The sequence below is a fragment of the Terrapene carolina genome, unplaced genomic scaffold, assembly GCF_002925995.2.
Source record: "Terrapene carolina triunguis isolate 2854851 unplaced genomic scaffold, T_m_triunguis-2.0 Scaffold23, whole genome shotgun sequence".
Taxonomy (NCBI): Eukaryota; Metazoa; Chordata; order Testudines; family Emydidae; genus Terrapene; species Terrapene triunguis.
In genome coordinates, this window is record NW_020664374.1 from 27,761,050 (window position 1) to 27,780,817 (window position 19,768).

The 19,768-nt window shown below is 36.9% G+C and overlaps 1 protein-coding gene across 1 annotated transcript in view; it reads right to left on the reverse strand.

The window, feature by feature from the left end:
- Positions 1–19,768, reverse strand: part of LOC112112035 (dystrophin) — a 1,981,667-nt gene that overhangs the window by 1,056,410 nt on the left and 905,489 nt on the right. The window contains exons 33-34 of the mRNA XM_026649948.1: positions 17,531–17,686; positions 11,066–11,236 (exon numbers count right to left, since the gene is read on the reverse strand). Coding sequence (XP_026505733.1) covers positions 11,066–11,236; positions 17,531–17,686 — 327 coding nt within the window. The remainder of the gene's footprint in view (positions 1–11,065; positions 11,237–17,530; positions 17,687–19,768) is intronic.

Below are 19,768 nucleotides of genomic sequence, written 5' to 3' on the forward strand. Positions count from 1 at the left end.
GTAAATATGCACGTAGTGGTACAGCCCAGCCTCCCAACAGCTCATTGGCCCTCTCATTCCTGTTATGTGCTTAGATTTAAAATGATATGCAAGATTACCCAATGTACTTATTCTGACTAAAATTTGCGATAAAGATGCCACAAGGTCACCAAGGGAAAAACCCAAAATATAAGCCCTATGTAAACTAGTATGAAGAGACAAACAGAAATACAGCACTAAACAGTAGCCACAGCTAGGATTTGCTGAATTCTCAGGAAGTGGCTCAATTTACCGTCACTTGACACCGCAGCTAATCAGTTATTAGGGAAAATTCCTTTCTGACCCAAAGCTGGTGGTTGCTGCTCAAACGATGCAGGCCTGCACCTTTTATCTGTTTAGGGAACAAAGACCTAACTCAAAATGGCAAAGCTCAGAATGGTGAGATAGTTAAAAAATGCTCGGAATGACATACAAAATAAAGTGAGTGGAGGAGACAGCAGCTATAATGAGCAGTCACCAATAAGAGAGCAGGAACTGAGGAATTTTCATGAATCCCTAAATACACAAAGGAGCAGAGCCTCAGGCCATCAAGAGATGGACTGGCACAAACCTGTCAACCACCATTTCCTGCATCCAAAAGGCCAATGTCCTTACGGACATAGAACCAAATTTACAGCCAATATCCACCACATCTCATATAATCCCACATTATTAAGCTTATATTAATGTGTTCTCAGTAAAAGCAAAACTTGGCAAACATAAAAAGTAAGGAGAAAAATTACTCCCATTGGTACAACAGCAGCCCCAAGTGCATTTAGCAGATGTTTTTAAACTTACTGTATAGATTTGATGCATACATTGCACTGAGTTAATAATCTGATACCATATTTTTTTCCCTCAAAAATAAGTTTTTACAATTAAATTCCAGATAAGGATAAGCAGTTTTAAATGTTCTACCAAATTACAGTATGTAAGCATTGAGGAAGAAAGTTATGTGACAGAATTTAAAGAATATTAAGAAAGGGAATATGAACAATCTTTTCTAAATTTCAGTTCTATGGGACTTGAAACCGAGGTTTGAAATTTTGCCAGCTTCCAGTTAGTCTGGAAGAAATGTAAAGAATCTTTTCCAGCACTATTTTATCTCTTCTGCTCTTGGGGGAAAAAAAATACTCAATTTATTTTGAACAAAGAATACTGCTTGGCTTCAGCTTTGGGTGAAGGTTCAGGTCAGTTTCTATTTCGTCTGAATGGTTTAGCCCGTCCAGAGTTTGAACATGTTTTGAATGATATCTTTGAGACGTGTTCATTGCTACTTATGACTACATTTTTTTATGAAAAACTCAGGGCAATCTTGATGACCATCCCCTCCATAATACACAAACATTAATCCCAACTGGAACTACAAGCTTTGTCTAATCACAATCTAACTTTTAAACAGGCAGATAATTTTTACATTATTAAGTCAAATCTCCACTAATTAAAACTGCAGTTCAAAGTCAGATATGCCCTTCAAGTTGTGACTCAAAGTCTAGTCTGTTGAGCTTCTAAGTTGAGCAGAGCTGGAGTCATCTCTCTCTCTCTCTCAAATACTGAGGTCTTGACCAATTTTTTTCCCTTCAAATATAAAAAAACTGTTGTTCCAATTACCAAGTGCTCATCCTGTGCTCTGGGCACCCAGACAATAACCAGAAGTACCAATCTCATATGTTAACCACTGTAAGAAATAATAGACTGATCATTCCATCAGAGGCAATTAAGCAACACCTGCTCCCAAATGCTGACCCTGAGTAAGATAAGACAACTTGCCAAACTATATTGAAATCAACAGCAAAACTCCCACTGATTTCAGTGGGGTCAAAATTCCATCCTATACGTTTCATCAGAAATTCTGGACTGGGTTCACTGAAAATCTACTTCCTTCAGTTACTACATAATTTCATTTATCTAGTCTTTTTTTTTTAAGATATGAAATTCAGAATCCGCCCCCATCTCCATTCACTGTTACTCTGTGTATATTTTTCCACAGTAATAAAATCAGACAACTTTAGCATTTTTTTTTACACTAGCACAAAAAAGATTAAGTACTTTTAACAGATTTTATATATATAGCAAGATTGAGATACATGTGTAATGACCCCTTTGCAACATTTGGTATATTTATTTTACTTAAAACTTAAAATTACACACAAAAACTATATTAAAAGAATGCATATTTAGGTTGCAGAGTCAAGCACTAAAAGTTAGGAAATACCAAGTTATAGTTGTTCAGATAACATTAATTCAGTCACCTTGTATATTATGATAAAAACATTAATTACATGATCATATACATTTTTTCCTCTACTGCATTAAGTGCACATGTTGGATGCACAATAGTGGCAGAATTAAGCTTTCACAGACAATCATAAGTCTGGCATTTTCTAACTTTTGAGGGTTTAACTTTACAACATAAATAACTTTCTTCTAATATCGTCTGAGTGTAAGTGTACGTGCAAATATATAGCGTCAGATCTTTAGCACGCGTCATTTTGTATGTTCTCTAATATTTCCTTTAAAAAGCAATTTTATGGACATTCTTATAAATAAATTTTGGACATTTTCTTATTAAAGTTATAAAAATAAAACAAAGGATAAGTAGGAGCAAGGAAATCTTTAACATGAAACTGTACAGTGAAGGCTTCCTTTAAAATGTGGTGTTTAGGCTTCTTCAATTATATTTTATAATGATGAAGTAGTACTAGTATACATCAAATTAAGTTGTGTTTGTTCATTTTGCAAGAGCACTAGGACCGTGACTAAAGTAGTATTGAGGATAATACTTTAATTGCATCAGTCATTATTATATTTGCTTTAAAAATTCACAAGCAAGACATGATGGATGAAAGATTCTGTATGATTTCACGCTGGATATATAAATCCCCCAAGTGATCCTAATAACTCACAGAAACCCTATAAAGGAAGGAAGTTAGGTTGCTTAATTCTCACAAGTGGGAATACTGTATTACTCAGACGTTGACATGATATCCTTTTTACTATATCAGTCCAGGAATTTATTTATTTATTTATTTATAGCACATCTATTATTTTGACTGTGTTCTGGCCCTTAGCTATGAATCATTTGGCACAATTTTTTTAGCACATTTTATTTCGTTGATCTCACTGACAGAAAATATATTGCAGGCTACATTAGCCACCATGATTCAGTGTATTTCGATTTAATTTATACTCATTACTATTATACACGCTAAGCTAAAATATTATATTAATGCCCTAGCAGTTGGATCTGATATGGAAGTTTTCTTGGTAATGCTATGGCATTTCCATTCTGAAAACACAATACCACAGCAATCAAATCTTTTATCAGACAAAATCTGGCTTTAAAAGCTTAGGTAAGTCCCAGAGACTTCAATGTCTTCCATGATAGCAATTCCACAACCTCTTGTTACAACTTTTTTTTACTGTTTAATTCTTTTAGTTACAAAATTATTTCTAACAAATTGTTCTTTTTCCTGTTGTAAGTTATACTTGTTACTTTTTAGAATAGAATTGTACAAAATGGAAAAAAAAAACTAGCTTGTCCCTTCCCTGTAAGAGGGCATGACAGTTGTGTACAGAATATTGTGTCTAGTTTTATGTGACTTAAGCAGGCTTTCATTATTTCCTAAGGAGACTTTTTTGCAGTCAAATATCCGTCTTAAGATGTTTTTTCTTAAATTTCAGATTAAATTTGTCTTTACTTAATTTCATATCCTACTTCTGGTTGGACAATCCCTCTGCTTTAGAACCTCTGGTACTGAAACTGAATGGACTGCAGTAATGAAGAATAGTGCTGAATAGTGCTGTACAGAAAGGGACTGTCATCTCTCTGGTCAATTATATCCACCATAGCACGTGTCCAGTTTTCACATGGCTATCACCACTGAGGTTTTCCCCTTTCTTTTCTAACTTCTGAAAATTAGTGTTTTCTAAATATTTCTCCACGATGGCCTTTTCCTGGCCCAAACCTCCTCCTACAGCAGTTAATTGGGGATTTGCCATTAACTTCACCAGGAGGAAGATGGAGCCAAATGCTCACCTTACCAATAGTAGTATATTACAATGAGTACCAAGATGCCTCATTAACCACACCTGATTCTAGCACCCTTATTCATGATGTACTCTTTTATTTTCTGAAAGATTCCATTGAAATTAAGGTAAGAGCATCAGGCCCTCATTGAACATTACCATATTGTTAAGAAGTAGATTATAGACTCATAGACTTAAAGGTCAGAAGGGACCATTATGGTCATCTAGTCTGACCTCCCGCATGATGCAGGCCACAAAAGCTGACCCACCCACTTTCCCTTAACTCAGCTGTTGAAGTCTCCAGATCGTGATTTAAAGACTTCAAGTCGCAGAGAATCCTCCAGCTTGCGACCCCCGCCCAATGCTGCGGAGGAAGGCAAAAAACCTCCAGGGTCTCTGCCAATCTACCCTGGAGGAAAATTCCTTCCCGACCCCAAATATGGCGATCAGTAGAACCCCGAACATACAGGCAAGATTCTCTAGCCAGACCCACATTTTACCAGCAATGGCACTTTATTACCTAATTGACTAAAATCATGTTATCCCATTAAACCATTCCCTCCATAAACTTATCTAGCCTAATCTTGAAGCCAGAGAGGTCTTTCGCCCCCACCGTTTCCCTCGGAAGGCTGTTCCAAAATTTCACCCCTCTGACGGTTAGAAACCTTCGTCTAATTTCAAGCCTAAACTTCCCCACAGCCAGTTTATATCCATTCGTTCTCATGTCCACACTAGTACTGAGCTGAAATAATTCCTCTCCCTCCCTGGTATTTATCCCTTTGATGTATTTAAAGAGAGCAATCATATCCCCCCTCATCCTTCTTTTGGTTAGGCTAAACAAACCGAGCTCCTCGAGTCTCCTTTCATAGGAAAGGTTTTCCATTCCTCGGATCATCCTAGTGGCCCTTCTCTGTACCTGTTCCAGTTTGAATTCATCCTTTTTAAACATAGGAGACCAGAACTGCACACAGTACTCCAAATGAGGTCTCACCGGAGCCTTGTATAACGGAAGGAGCACCTCCTTGCCCCTACTAGAAATACCTCGCCTAATGCATCCCAAGATCGCATTAGCTTTTTTAACAGCCGCGTCACATTGCCGGCTCATAGTCATCCTGCGATCAACCAGGACTCCGAGGTCCTTCTCCTCCTCCGTCACTTCTAACCGATGCGTCCCCAGCTTATAACTAAAATTCTTGTTAGTCATCCCTAAATGCATCACCTTACACTTCTCAATATTAAATCTCATCCTATTATTATTACTCCAATTTACAAGGTCATCTAAGTCTCCCTGCAGAATATCCCGATCCTTCTCCGAATTAGCAATACCTCCCAACTTTGTGTCATCCGCAAACTTTATCAGCCCACATCCTAGATCTAGGATGACTTCTCTGTTTGGGCTCTCTACTTTCCAGATCTTCACATTTTCCTGTGTGTAATTCATGAAAGTCCTTGATAATTCATATTATCTATAAAACCCCATAACATGCACTCTCTCTTTCTCTCTGTAGTGTGACAACCACCTCTTTCATCATGTCAAGGCTCAACATTTCTCCTTCCAGAATTGGGGGTCCTGGAGTAAATCAGTCTTGCTCCAAAGGTTTAATTCTTAATTATAAAATCCTAATGCCATCAATATTGGACTGCCAGTTCATTAATTAGAGTGTATAATAGTAATGAGTATAAATTAAATTGAAATATTCTGAATCACAGTGCCTAACACTGCTTGGCAAATATTTTCTGTCTTTGAGATCAATAAAATAAGTTTAAAGACTTAATTCTGTGGGGGTTTTTTCTGTTTGTTTGTTTTTTAACAATGTTTACAGGATAGGCCATAGGGTTGACCTGAGAGGTTTATTTAAATACATACACACAAATAAAAATGCATTTCCTAACTCCAACTGGAAGAGTGCCTCTTCTTATGCTGGCTAGCAATTACCCGTCACCCTTTCCAACTTATTCTGGGCTCAGCTACATTGTGAACCAAGGCCCCATTCCCCAAACACAAACACCAGGTTTCCCTTCTAAAGGGAAACAGCTTTTTACCTAGGAGATGCCTTTTCCCTTTGCTGCACACAAACCTTCTACAGCTTGCGTCTCACCTTTTCTCTCTCCTCTCTCCCATTTGGAAGAGGTTTTTAAAGGTTATAGGTTGCCCTTTAATTGGACTCAGGTGTCTATAATTAATCCAAGGGAATCTCTTTTTAGGTTAATAGGAAAAAAGACTAATATTCTATGACTGATTTACCTGTCTTCAGTCACCTTTTCAGAACTGTGTGGTCTGATTTTGTCACAATAGATACAGATGTATTAAAGCGGAACATTAATATCCAGGCTTCCCAAAGATTAGAAGTTGTTTATGTTTTAAATCTTTTTTCAACCTTCTTTTAAAGCAGATTTGAAACAGTCATTGGTTTTGTCTGCACAGATTCAACTCCAGTTCAACCAAGTATTGCCTGAGAATTTCCCTATATCTTTAAAAATAATTTTAAAATGCTCAATTACAGCAGTCCTTGCAGGATTTATAATCTCTTCACAGTGCTATGAAACATTAATAATCCTTTATTGGAAAATATGTCTTTGAAGAATTAACACTTATTACATCTGTGACAAAGTTCCTCCTCTATCTTGGTGGGTCCCGCGCTTATTGGTGGATTTTCTTGCCTCAGAGATTCACCATGTGGGTTGGGGAACAGCCCAGAGACCTTCCCCTCTGGAAGAACCCACAGTCCAGGTCAATTGGGAGGTTTGGGGGGAACCCGGGCCCGCCCTCTACTCCGGGTTCCAGCCCAGGGTCCTGTGGACTGCAGCTGTCTATAGTGCCTCCTGTAACAGCTGCATGACAGCTACAACTCCCTGGGCTACTTCCCCATGGCCTCTTCCAAACACCTTCCTTATTCTCACCACAGGACCTTCCTCCTGGTGTCTGATAACGCTTATGTTCCTCAGTCCTCCAGCAGCAAACCCTCTCACTCTCAACTCCTTGCGCCTCTTGCTCCCAGCTCCTCACACTCGCACCACAAACTGAAGTGAGCTCCTTTAGCCTGCCTTAATTGATTCTAGCAACTTCTTCTTAATTGCCTCCAGGTGTCCTAATTAGCCTGCCTGCCTTAACTGGTTCTAGCAGGTTCCTGATTACTCTAGTGCAGCCCCTTCTCTGGTCACTCAGGGAACAGAAAACTACTCATCCAGTGACCAGTATATTTGCTCTCTACCAGACTCCTGGACCCCACTGGTCTGGATTTGTCACACATCATAAAATTACTGGTTATTGAATCATACATTCAATGAGCCAAATTCTCCTCTCTACAGCACCTTTACAGAGGTGTGACTTCACTGAAATCAAAGGAGTTGATAAAAGTATAAAAATGGTGTATGGGGTGGAGAATATGCCCGTATATTTATGTAAATATTGCTTTATACATGCTAAAAATTCTCCAAGCAGAACATTCCTGGTAATGGGATTATAAACCCAGCCTGGTCTGCATATATACACTTCAATAAAGGCCTGCTGTTTTCACCCAGTGTTTTTTAGCTGAGTTGATTGAAGCAAAAAAGAGGTGAAGTGACTTGTCGGAGGTCACACAATAAGTGATTGGTTCAGGCTGGATTTGAAGCCAAGATTTTCTAGATACCAGCTTTTTAGTGTAACCACTAAAGCATCACTTCCTCATGAGAATATGCGGTACTATATAATATTTCTGCAGGTTAGCAGAAACAGTAACACAGGCTTGGTTCAACTTTAATTACAGTTCAAGTTAGTTCAACCATTCAGCACATTTCTCGTATATGAAATTTTAATGAACTTTTCTTTCCTTTCTTGATTGTCTTAGGGAGAAAAAAATTTAATGGTCTACCTGTTTGTAGCAACAGTAAGACATAACAAGAACTTCCTACTGTGTAACTGCACTAATCAGCAGACCGCAAACCCTAATTATGCAACTTTTAGAGCATTAAGGTTCATATCCAGTAGTTAAATTAAAATGAATTAAAGACAAACCTTTCCATTTAACCTGTTTCAAGGGTGTATGCATCAGAATTATTTGGTAAAATAAAAAATAAACTAGCTTCCCTGAGCACGCAGGGAAATATGCAGATGGTAATGCAGCTACATCTCCATTTCAGCAGAAAGGTACTGTGTAGTTCAGCATTAGCAAACTGTTTTTGTTTTCTTCACTGGAAAATGCACCAGGTGATTGGCAGGCTAGTTCTGCATGATTACATACTTCTTCCCTTGAAAATCTGACATTTGTCATTTGCTATGGAGGATGAGATCACAGGATTAACCAAAACTTCATGCAGTCTGATATAATATGTAGACTTCACCACAGGAAAAAGAAGTAGGTGAACATGAAAAATACTGAGTAGTAATAGGGGTTTCACAAACCAGGGGTAAACTTAAAAGTAAAATAAATAATAATAATAAATAATTACAATCACATTTTCAAATGTCTCTTGCTGTGATTCTAGATGATACATTTAAAAAGTATATTATTATTCTAGGATGATGACAAGAAAAGCTTATGCACCTTTCAAAGCATTTACAAATAGAGGCAAATCCTTTTCCTATTCACTTGATTAGTGTGGCAGCAAAGCGTATGCCACTAGAAGATTAACCTTTCAAACTAAGGAAAAAAGGCTCAGGTCACAACATATGGGTAAGTAGTTATTTTAAAAAAAAAAAAAAAAAAAAGTAAACCAAAACCAAATCTTGTTCCAAACCCCGTATCCACTGCACTCTTCTCAAGGAGTATATACAATCGTGTCCGTATATATCTACAGTACAAGGTGAAGTTCAGTAAGATCTTTCACTTTTTTTTAGGCACAGGTCTACTGAACAAAACTAATCGGGGCGGGGGAGAATTAGAAAAATGTTGGTCTGTAAACATCTACAATTTATATATAACAATATAGCTTCAGAGTTCTCCTTGTTTCTTGCATGTTGTTGAATAACTAGCTTAAGCTTTGGAAATGGGCATAATCAGAAGATATGTATAGTTTGAGTATACTGATCACTGAGTTTCACATAATGAAAACTCAGTTATTTTGTATGGCTTGCACAAAAAAATAAGCACACTTCGCAGCTGAAAAGGTAAAGATAGGCTCAAGGGGTGAGATACCTGCATGAAATGAAAGTTACAGAAAAGGGGAAGCTAAATGGAGTTTTGCAGTTTCTTTGCCAAAATTTTGAATGCATATTTAAACCAAACCCTTAAAAGATTCATCTATGTCAGATTTTATATGCATGTCTGTAATGATGATGATTGGTTTTGTGCATGTTCTTATTTGGATATTTTATTTGGTAGCAACATTGTGGTTATACTTTTTGATACTTGTGATTACCAAACATACATATAACCAGAAGTTCAGCTATATAAAAAAAATAATTCTTTACTACATCAAAGTGGCTATTAAGGCGCTAATTGAGTGACTCAGAATATTATGAGCTGGATATCTGTTTCACTCTTTGACCTTACTTCCTGTTTGTGGGTGGGGGTTTTGTCACCATTTTTGAGTTTGCTGTTCCAACAATAAAAGCAGCATGTTCTTTAGCCTATAGCAGCTGTAAGTAGATGGTGTTATTTTACCCTGTGTGGGTCCCTGTACGAAATCTAGTTTCATATTCAATACATTTCACTGTAATTACACATATTTTTTCTTACATGTGTACCTAGTACAATATCCTAGAACCAGTAGATTAATAATATGGATTATTACTCTCAAATTACATTTTGACAGTGGTGTAACTACAATGTAATTATAGTTATTGTGTAAAAGTAAAAAAGCAAGCAGTGTAAAGTATACACAGGTTGGTTGGTTGTGCATACAAGTATTTTATTTCAATTTTGCAAAAAGGATTTTGTGTATTTTATACCACCCCCAACTTCAATGGTTTTCTTGTTTTTGAGCATGCTTTTTAGTGTCCTTTGTAGTGTAGATCCTTTTATTTTATTTGTTTATTTTACTTCATGGATAGCCCTAGAGTCAGGGATAAAATTACTTTAAGAAGAAAAAGTTTGAGAGTCACAAATAAGAAGGGAAAACTAGAACATCCACAGCAAAAAACAAACAAAAAAACCACTGTTGTGATGTGGGATGGCTGAACATATATAAAACAATATTTATTCTGCTGATATTTTATCAGTCCTGTTATCTGCAAAAAAATGGAAAGACTGCATTAGAAATTCAAGTAATTCAGCTTGGCCTTGATCAGTAAGATTGGGGACCTATTTTCAAACAAGATTTATCTTAGAAAGGCTTTGCTATTTTAGGTTATTTATTTCACCCTCAGATACATTTTAGCAGGCATACATGATGTGTGATGTTTGATGTGTCTGCTGGCCTAGTGAAAATGCAGTCTGCAATTTCTTTGACCATATCAAATTATAGCGAACAAAAATGTTGTATTAACTGAGTGAGCACCTTAAAATCTTTGAGAGCTTAACTTTAAAAATAATGGCATTGTCTTATGTCAGGAGACTGAAACTACAAATAATGACTCAAACACATAGATACTTCCTATGAGTTTCACAGTTAATGGAATGTCAATGGGACTCCATGCTCGAGAAACTATAAATACATGATATATGTTTTTCTAGTAGCATTGGGCTTTGGAATAGCTGTGGGTTTCAAATCTCATTAATGTTAGTAAATAGCTTCCCCCACAGTCCCCAAGTTTTTAACTGGAAATTTAAGGCCAAACAATTTATGCCAAATAATAGCATTATCTACATGTATAGATTGATTTTAATCACCCTAAACTCAAATTCTTGTTCTGTGAGAACAACATACCTCACTAAAATATGACTGCTATCCGACACGTTTAACGTATTACTGATATGTGCAATAATATGATGCTTAAAACCTTTTAAAGTCACAATGTTATCATAATGATGTAACAATGTTGTTCACAATTTTCAGCTAATCAAGTTTCCAGATTTCTGTCACTGTTTTATGCATATTCAAGAAAGCTAAATGATAAGTGAAGCATATGTAAATGTACACTACTCTATATTATTACCTGGCCCCAGGCAACTTCAGCATCCAAATTAGTAGGCATTCCCTCCACCGCCGATCTCTTTGTCAATTCTGCATCTGTCACTGCCAGCCACTCTGTCAGAGCATTCATTTCCTTTCGTAGCTTCCGGGACAACTTCAAACATTTCTCTAACTCTTGTTTTTTTTCTGTCACCTGCATAGGAAAAATATGTGAATTTTAACTCTTTAGTCAAACTAGTTTGTACTTTCCTGCTGGCTTGTATTTATTTTTGTATGTATGTCTGCCTTGTAGTTTGTATATTTACAATATACGATATAACTTTCTTATTCCTCTCAATATTTATAGTTACGATTAATGTATTGCTTATCATGTCAATTTGTCTAAGATGCTTCTGTACTGATAAAATCACATAATTTGTATAAAATTTCAAAATTAAATTAAGTCTGAACTAGTTCACCTCCAGAATGGGGAATAACTAAAAGCTACTCCCCTCCCATTTGAAGACATGTGTGTCATGTTAAATGGCAACAGCTGAATTAGAAATCTTTCCTTATGACTCAGAAGAGGAGCCAAACCCCCTTTTTGGAAACTATGATGAATTTTCCCATGGATAGTTAAGCACAGTAATGCTGAGCCCAACAACTTTCTTTATGCAGCAACATTGCATCTGAGGCAATTAATATTGTACTCTAATCACTGTGTGAAGTGTGTACAGTAAATAAGACATGGGGCCACACACTGAAGAAGGAAAATAAAACATTGAAAAGCTGCTCACTAAGTACCATCCATTCTATGTACTAACTGAGGCAGGAGTCTTACACAAAAGCACTATATGATAATGTAATTAAAAATTGTATCATAATGCCTAATGCCTCACGTCCACCAGAGCTGGCTTCCTCCCACTTCCATCCGTATTGCAAAGAAACCCATCAACTCCTTCCCACTACTCCAACGTGTGGAGGGCTGCCATCTTGTGTACCCTTCTATTAGCCCATCTCCCATGCCGATATAAAGAACCCCTTCCTCTCCTTCACCTATTGCCCCTTTACACTAGCCTGATCCGATCTCACCCACATAAGGATTCATTCTGGGACAAAGCTGGCTACTGAAAATAAATACTGAATGACTGGATTAATAACATCCCTAAATATGAACAACCTCATCAATGGAGAAAACAGTTTGAAAAATAAAGAGGTAATTTAATTTATGCTCCTTACACATACTTAAATTAGTTTGTCATGCTTTTCTATCACCATTAATTTTAAGAACAATCTTTAACTCTCATGAATTCAAAAAAATGAGAATTAAAAGAGTCTGTTTTCCCCAACTTGAAAGAGAAGTGATCAAAGAAGGATATTTTAGAACTCAGTTATAGGTCATTAATGTTTAAGGAAAATACGTATCTCTCTGCTAACCAGTCACTATTTAAATGAAAGCGTATCCTCCTGAGTTTTATTTTTAATTGTTTTTAAATTGCACAGCCTTTTTATTGATGATCCATTAGTGAAACAAAACAGCATTATACATATTATAGGTGGAGCTTGCTAGCAACACCTTTCATTAACATTGCTTAACACTTTCCATTCTAATACCCTGTTTTCAGTTCCTTATAATTTTTTCCCCAATTTTAAATGTTCTGGCTGAAATTTTTCATGTTTGCTCTCTGCTTTGCGCTGATTATGAGTGTGTACCTTTCAGAAAAATGTTCATTCTAGTTCCAAGAATGAAGTTTTGGGAAAATAGGTTGTTTTGCCAATGTAAATTTATAAATTTACATTATTTGAAAAGATTTAGTGTACATAGAGTTTGAAGCTGAAACTTGAAATTTAGGAAGGGGGTCATTCTGGGGTCAGTAATGGGTCTTTTCCTGTCCCCATTAAAATTCACCCAGATATGGCCAAGTTATAAACCTGTGAAAATGGCCATTTGCACATGCTAGCTAGAGCTTTTTAGAGGCTTACTACAAAAATCTCAGAACACTCCATCTCCACTAAGCTCCAGATACATTAAGTATACTCTCAGCTCCAATTAAACTTCCTGCCCTGGACAGGTTGATGCTGCAGAGATGCAGCAACCCTGTTGGGCTATGGGAAGGTGTATGTGCCCACAGCCAGGAGGAGACCATGAATTCTACTCTCACCTCTTCCACTGACTGGTGTGAATAATTCTGTGCACTTCACAATCCTTAATATTTAACATGCTCCTACCTTAGGAGGTAGGCAAATGCGGTAGCATGTCCTTCCCTTGAACTGAGAGGTTGCAACCTTAATTCAGCCCCATTTGTGTATATACATTATGATATAGTCTTTAATTGCATGAACACATATTGCCTGTTCTAAAGACACCTGCCTCATTCAGTGCATGGGATGGACAGAGAATGAGGTGGAGAACTGTAAGAAGCAAAAGGAAATTCTCTTGCATTTAAGGCACTGAACTGAGGTCCAGAAAAGGTGGGTTCTATTTCAGACTCTACCACAGACTTCCTATATGAAGATAGGCTCAGACTTCGATGACTGCATTGTTGCAGGGGGGGATCTTAATTCTGTTATATTCTAACTACTGAGTGCTTGACTTTGCAACCGTGACATTCTTTTAGTGATGTTTTTTGTAATTATTCACACATAAGCGTAAGTTTGCACTTGCCCCCTTACCCACTCGTCCAAAATACTTCAAATCTGCTTACTTTTAGGAAATACTGTAAAAAAACATCTAATTCTCAGGCATGAAAATTCAGGCAACTTAAGAAGTTGTTTATTTATGTAAATTACATTTTTAAATATTGTAGAGAACTTACAGAACCATGAATGTATGCTGTATTTATTTTTGAAGATACACATGTATAAACACAATTAACTTTACAGTTTTGTTGTCTTTTGCTTCTGTATGTTCTTTATATAATAGAAATAAAATTCCATGATTCAGAGATCTACTGTATGTGCCCAGAAGCTAATGTTATATTGATTTTCCCCTACTTTGTTAATATTAATTTTTAAATCTATTTTTAAAAGAAAAATGGGAAACACTGCCATCTTAAGGCCTTTTGTTTTATACAATAACCCCAAATAGAATGTGTGCCATTTATACTAAAAACTGCTAATTAGCATAGTTTCTGAGCTATTATTTTCTTTTTATTGAAGTGATCATTTTTACTTTTGATATTCTGTTACAGAACTGTACTGGTAGAGAAACCGCAATGATTTAGTAAAAAAACAAAAACAACTCTTCATAGAACTGAAAATATTTTGATATAAAACACAAAGGAACTCACTTAAGGACTCTCTTATGGCTTTAAGCCACATTCCTGGATGGTGGTAGATTGCTGAGGAAGGACTGTGAACCTGCTGTAGGCCTTGCCTGAGAATGTGCAGTGTCTCAGGGAGGACAAGGCAACACACTCAGTGGACTGCCCCTCCCATTCCCTTTCACGTGGTCCAGCTCCCTTTTATGCTGACACAATACCCAGGCAGGGACATAACTCCACCCCTCGTTGACTGCCAAATGGGTTCTAGCCCTGCACAGCCATTCACAAGTAAGGTAGCCATCCCAAAGCATTATAAGTGTGTGAGACAGATATGTTTCGTATAAACATATGTGTGCGTACACACATATGCACACACACACACCCCACATGTGATGGTGATACACAAGTGACACATTTAACCTTCTGCACTCTCCTAACTAACCCATCACTGTGAGGGCCATTTCTAAATTTTAAAACCATTGAGGGGCTTAAAACAGATGCCATTTAAAAAAATACGTGTGCCAGGAAATTACTTCTCCCCCCCGCCCCCCATTTGCACAGAATTCTCACGCCAAGCCCAAACTATACTGCCTTTAGACTCTGGACAGACAATATACAGTCCTGAACCAGTGGTAGGTTTGAGGTCTGATATCACAAGACCCATTAGGACCAGAAACAGGAGTTTTCTTCCATTACAAGATAGTTTCCTAGCTTTCAACTGGAACACAGGCACTTGTTTCTAGTTCCCAAAGGTCACAAAATTATTGGACCTTAACATGATATTACTATGCATATTTTTAAAAAAAGCCATATTTGGTAATAGCTAGACATTTCTAAAAATGTGTTAATTATATTTGTCCCAACTATCTGAGGCCTATACAGTATATGGCCCCAATTCTGAAAAGCACTTGAGCATGTGTTTAAGTCTAAGCATTTAAGTCTAAGTCTAAGCATACTTTAAGACAGTACTTAAGCATACACTTAACTTTAAGAATGTGCTTAAGTAATGTCTTGTATAGGGAATCATCCCTGAATCAGGGCATATATAAGTATACATATAAGCATAAGCATGAGACAATAGATTTGGGTCCAATTCACGAAGTCCAAATTTAGGCAAAATTCTCAACTGGAGTTTGTCTGAGTAAAGATGGTACACTGGACCCAAATATTTCAATCCTGATTTTTATTTTACATGAATTATTTTTCTCTTCAAAACAAAATATTTGGTAAAATATTTAGATTTCATTAGAATGTGCAGTTGGGGGAACTGAAAAGGTTACATGCATATCAAAATACCGTATGTCATAGCCTGGGTAGCTTTGTTTCACTAAAATTGTGAACTGTCATGCCAGGTAAAAATAAACATGAACTATTAATTCTACATTAACGAAAATAAACAGAGCACTTTAGGCCACTAATTGCTCTCTAACTGCACATTTCATCTTTTAACTAGTCCGAAGATACAGGTGCAGTCATTTCATGCAATTTTTTTTTTAATGCTAAATGTAGTCTTGGAATAAATGGCATGGTACTATTTAATTTAAAGAAGTTATCAGAGATAAACCCAGTGTGCATGTATTACAAAGCACATCTTAACCCCCAAGGCACACTTTTTAAAGTTGATCAAACATGCCTTATTGTATTAAATGTGCTGAGTAAAATATTTAATCTCAAATATCAATGTCATCCAATCTTTCTGAAGAAGGCTTTCAGTTGTTCCAGCACTCAGAAGATTGATATTTGTTAATATCTTTGTTTATTTTACCTCTCTAGCAATTTCCAAACTAAATATAGATAATTGCGTTGATACAGGTCCCCAAATGAATATTAGTTCTTCCAAAAATAATGTAATTCTTAAAGGTTATTGTATTGAGGACGGTCGGGTTTGATCACCACCATGTGCTAAATCACAGGCTGACTCTTGCAGCTAATAGGGACTCTCTTTATTAGCTATTAACTAGCTGTTAATTTAGCTTAATAAATTTTAATCTGACAAAAAATCATGCATTTTCTGCTACTCTGTTTATTAAAATTATATTTATGTCTGCAATAAGCAAACATTTTAATCATAACCTTCATTCTACAGGGTGCATTCAGCCACTTAATGCACCAAATTTACTCCAGTGCTATGGTTTTAATTAAGTCCTGTGAGCTGTGTGGTCCCAGTAGGGGCAGGAGGAGGAAGAGAATAGATTAATCATGTGTAGCTGTTAAATGCAACATTTGCATGAACTCTCTTCTAGAGAGGAATACTGCAACTCCTCCATGGAGCCTCTGGATGGGGTTGTGCTTCAAAAACAGCATAGGTGGAGATGGGGGTGAGGGGCAAAGGAGGGCATTGACCCCCAAGCCTCAGGCAGGCAACAGAGGAGACAGGGGACAGGCTGCTCCCAGTTTGCGCCTCTGAGGCAAGGAGTCAGAATGTTGTTTATAAACAGAGTGATTAACAGGTTATTAAGATAACAAAGGGCTGGTAGGATGTTTTCCTAAAGTTAAATAATCTGTTCCAAACTTGGTGTGGTTTGCATATAAAAAAATCAGTACCTACCACAGTGCACATAAGAATGTAAACAGGCAGGCAAGGGTTCCAATTGGAGACAGTGCACAGCCACCTGAGGCATGTACAGGGGAAGAGTTACCACACAAAACCCATCAAATGTGTGTATAGTCACATGCAAGAAGCCAGCTACAGTGGTATTAAAATTTCCCCATAGGGATGCTGCAGTAGCAACAAGCATCTTGGTCAACTGACCTTTTCATTGTGGACTGCAGAATGAGACATTTTGAGACCTATGCAAATAAGAACTGGGAGATCTCTCTTTCTTGTAATGTAATCCACAGAATGAAAGAACTGAAGAACCAGGGATCTGATCTAGAGATGTAGCCCTACCTAGAGTGCTTTTAAATTGGTGACTGGTAAATAGCCTATCTATCTAAAAAAAGTCTTTGGAAGACAAAAAGTAAGTTTAATTTTAGGAAAGAATAACCTTAAAACCTGATAAAGAAATCAATATTACATGTCTCTGGGTTTTGCATATTTTCTTGGACCAAACTGAATATTTATCTAATTGATTGGTTTTGGCTTCCTAACAAGGATTACACTTTTATAAACAGAGGCAGGATTGATTTCAGAGACTTAAAAGGAACAAACAAACAATAAAAGTTATCACACAATACAAAGAATGTACTTAGCTTTAAAAGCCAGAAACAGAGCCTGGTTTTGCATTGTAAATCAGAGTACATACCAGAGCGCCCAATTCATTATACTGCAGCTTCAAAGCTGTAAGTCTTTCATCCAGTTCTTTGGGGTTCTCTGTCTGTTGTTTCTGAACAATCTGACGTCCAGTTTTTATCACTGTTTCCACTTCAGACTTCACCTCACTCAAGCTTTTATACAATTTCTAATCAAATCAACGCAGGAGAGAGAAACACCACAATTAATAAAATAAATGAATAAAAGCAATGCAAACTTGGGACTGGAGTGATTATGCAGAACTACCACCAATCTTGGCATTGTTTGGTGCATAAGAGCCTCACCTGACGACCCTCAACTCCTATGGAAACTGAAGGGAATTGAGAATCCACAGTATTCTAGTTAGGTATAAATCACACACAGATAATGCACAAGTGTTTACAAGACTGTTAGAGCTTTATTTATAAATCAAAACTCAAATTATATGTCCTTGTCTACATTAGACTTATTCATTTAGAATGTTCTGCCATTGCTGGTTTTACTGCCCCACCAGTGGCAGCCATAGTGGGAGTGCTGAGATAGTCAAGAAGCCAGTGGCCACCAGAATTTGTAACATCATAAGACAAAAGGTCTGCTCTGGGCTGGTTTGGACAATACAGCACTTAAAATAATAGCAGCTGCCCTGTACCTACTCACGTCCTCTACCACCCACAATCTAAAAGCCTAATATGAGTGGAAATCTGACAGTTCCCCATACACTAAATCCTTAGCGCAGATTTCCTCTTCCATTTAGCTATGTTTAATATTGCTTTTAATGGCCTAAAAAGCAAAGAGATTTACTGCCTTTTAAAGCAAAAATATATTATCTCTCTCCATCTATCTTTTCTAATTGTTTCAAATGACTAAGCAGCAAGTGTGGACAAAACAAACATTTATTTAAGTAATGACATGCAATCAGTGTGCATAGACCATGCTTTCCCCCTCACCTTTTGAAAGAATGACAGTTAAAAAAGAGATAGCACTACTTGTCTGCCCAAACCCTGATTCCCTGGATACAACAACAATATCTTCATATAACAGGGTTGTCAAATAACCTGGTATCCAAAATAACTAATCTTATACTTGGCACCCACAGAAATTATTTGGGACAAACCTTATTCAACCAACGTGCTTAACTTTTTTCTGTTTAAATATGTAAGTTTAACTTTGTTTCCTTCATTTCATTAAAATTGAATTCTGTTATGCACTAAAAACGTCTTACACTGAACTGGGAAAGAGAAACTCCCCTGAACTACAGAATATCAATAAATACAAAAAAGTGAAGAATTGAAATGGCAAGTTCCTTAAAGAAGTTTATTGTTGAGGTTCTTTTAGCTTCATTATATGCTCTCGCAATTTGTTGTGATGTGCTGAAATAATGTTTCATATACCTTGACAGAATTTCTTTTAAAAGAATCTAGACTGTATTTCTTCTTTTCTTGCTGATTGAGCTTGTGTTAAATATTTTTGGGATTTTTTTTTATTACCAGTACCTCTTGTGATATTGTAGTGAAACAAAATCCATGTCCAATAAGTGTAGACAGTTCAGGTAAAGATATGATGCTTTTTCTATTGCAGACCTGATAAGGGAAACTCAGCACATCCTCTCTATAGTTTAATCTGAAGTTCATTAACAACTTGCTTGTCAAAAACATATTAATATTATTAATATAATTTTAATATAATTGTACACATATATGTATATATCCCCATTCTTTCCAATGGATCTTCATGTGCCTTGCAAGATAAATACAAACTTCATCACTGAAATGCAGCCAACTTTGTATATAGGGCACAGCAAAGAAGATAGCTGTTGTGCAGCTCATGCTGATCCACCAGCATAGGTGGTGATGTGGTAAAAAATATAAGCAAAGACATTAGGACAAAACAATATGAGGTTTCCTAGTGTATCACAACTGTAAGTACTCTCCTGCTAAAAAGTTAGTTGCTGAATAGAGACATTGTAAACCCAGAATTTATAATTTCCATTTCATTCTTATGGTAGTGTGCCTACCTGAGCTGCTGTGGTGTCTCATAAGAGTTCTAGTTTAGATGACTTATGGGACTAAATCTCCCATGATGCACTGTGGCTCTCCCCTTTGTTGAAACATCATGGTTCATCAACGGAATCCCATGACTCTGGTGCATCACAGGACATGTGGCCTGGCCAGAGAGGCCACCCTATAGAGGAGACTGGTGGCATGAGGCACATGAACTGCAACACCCATGAGGCATTGCAACAGCTGAGGGG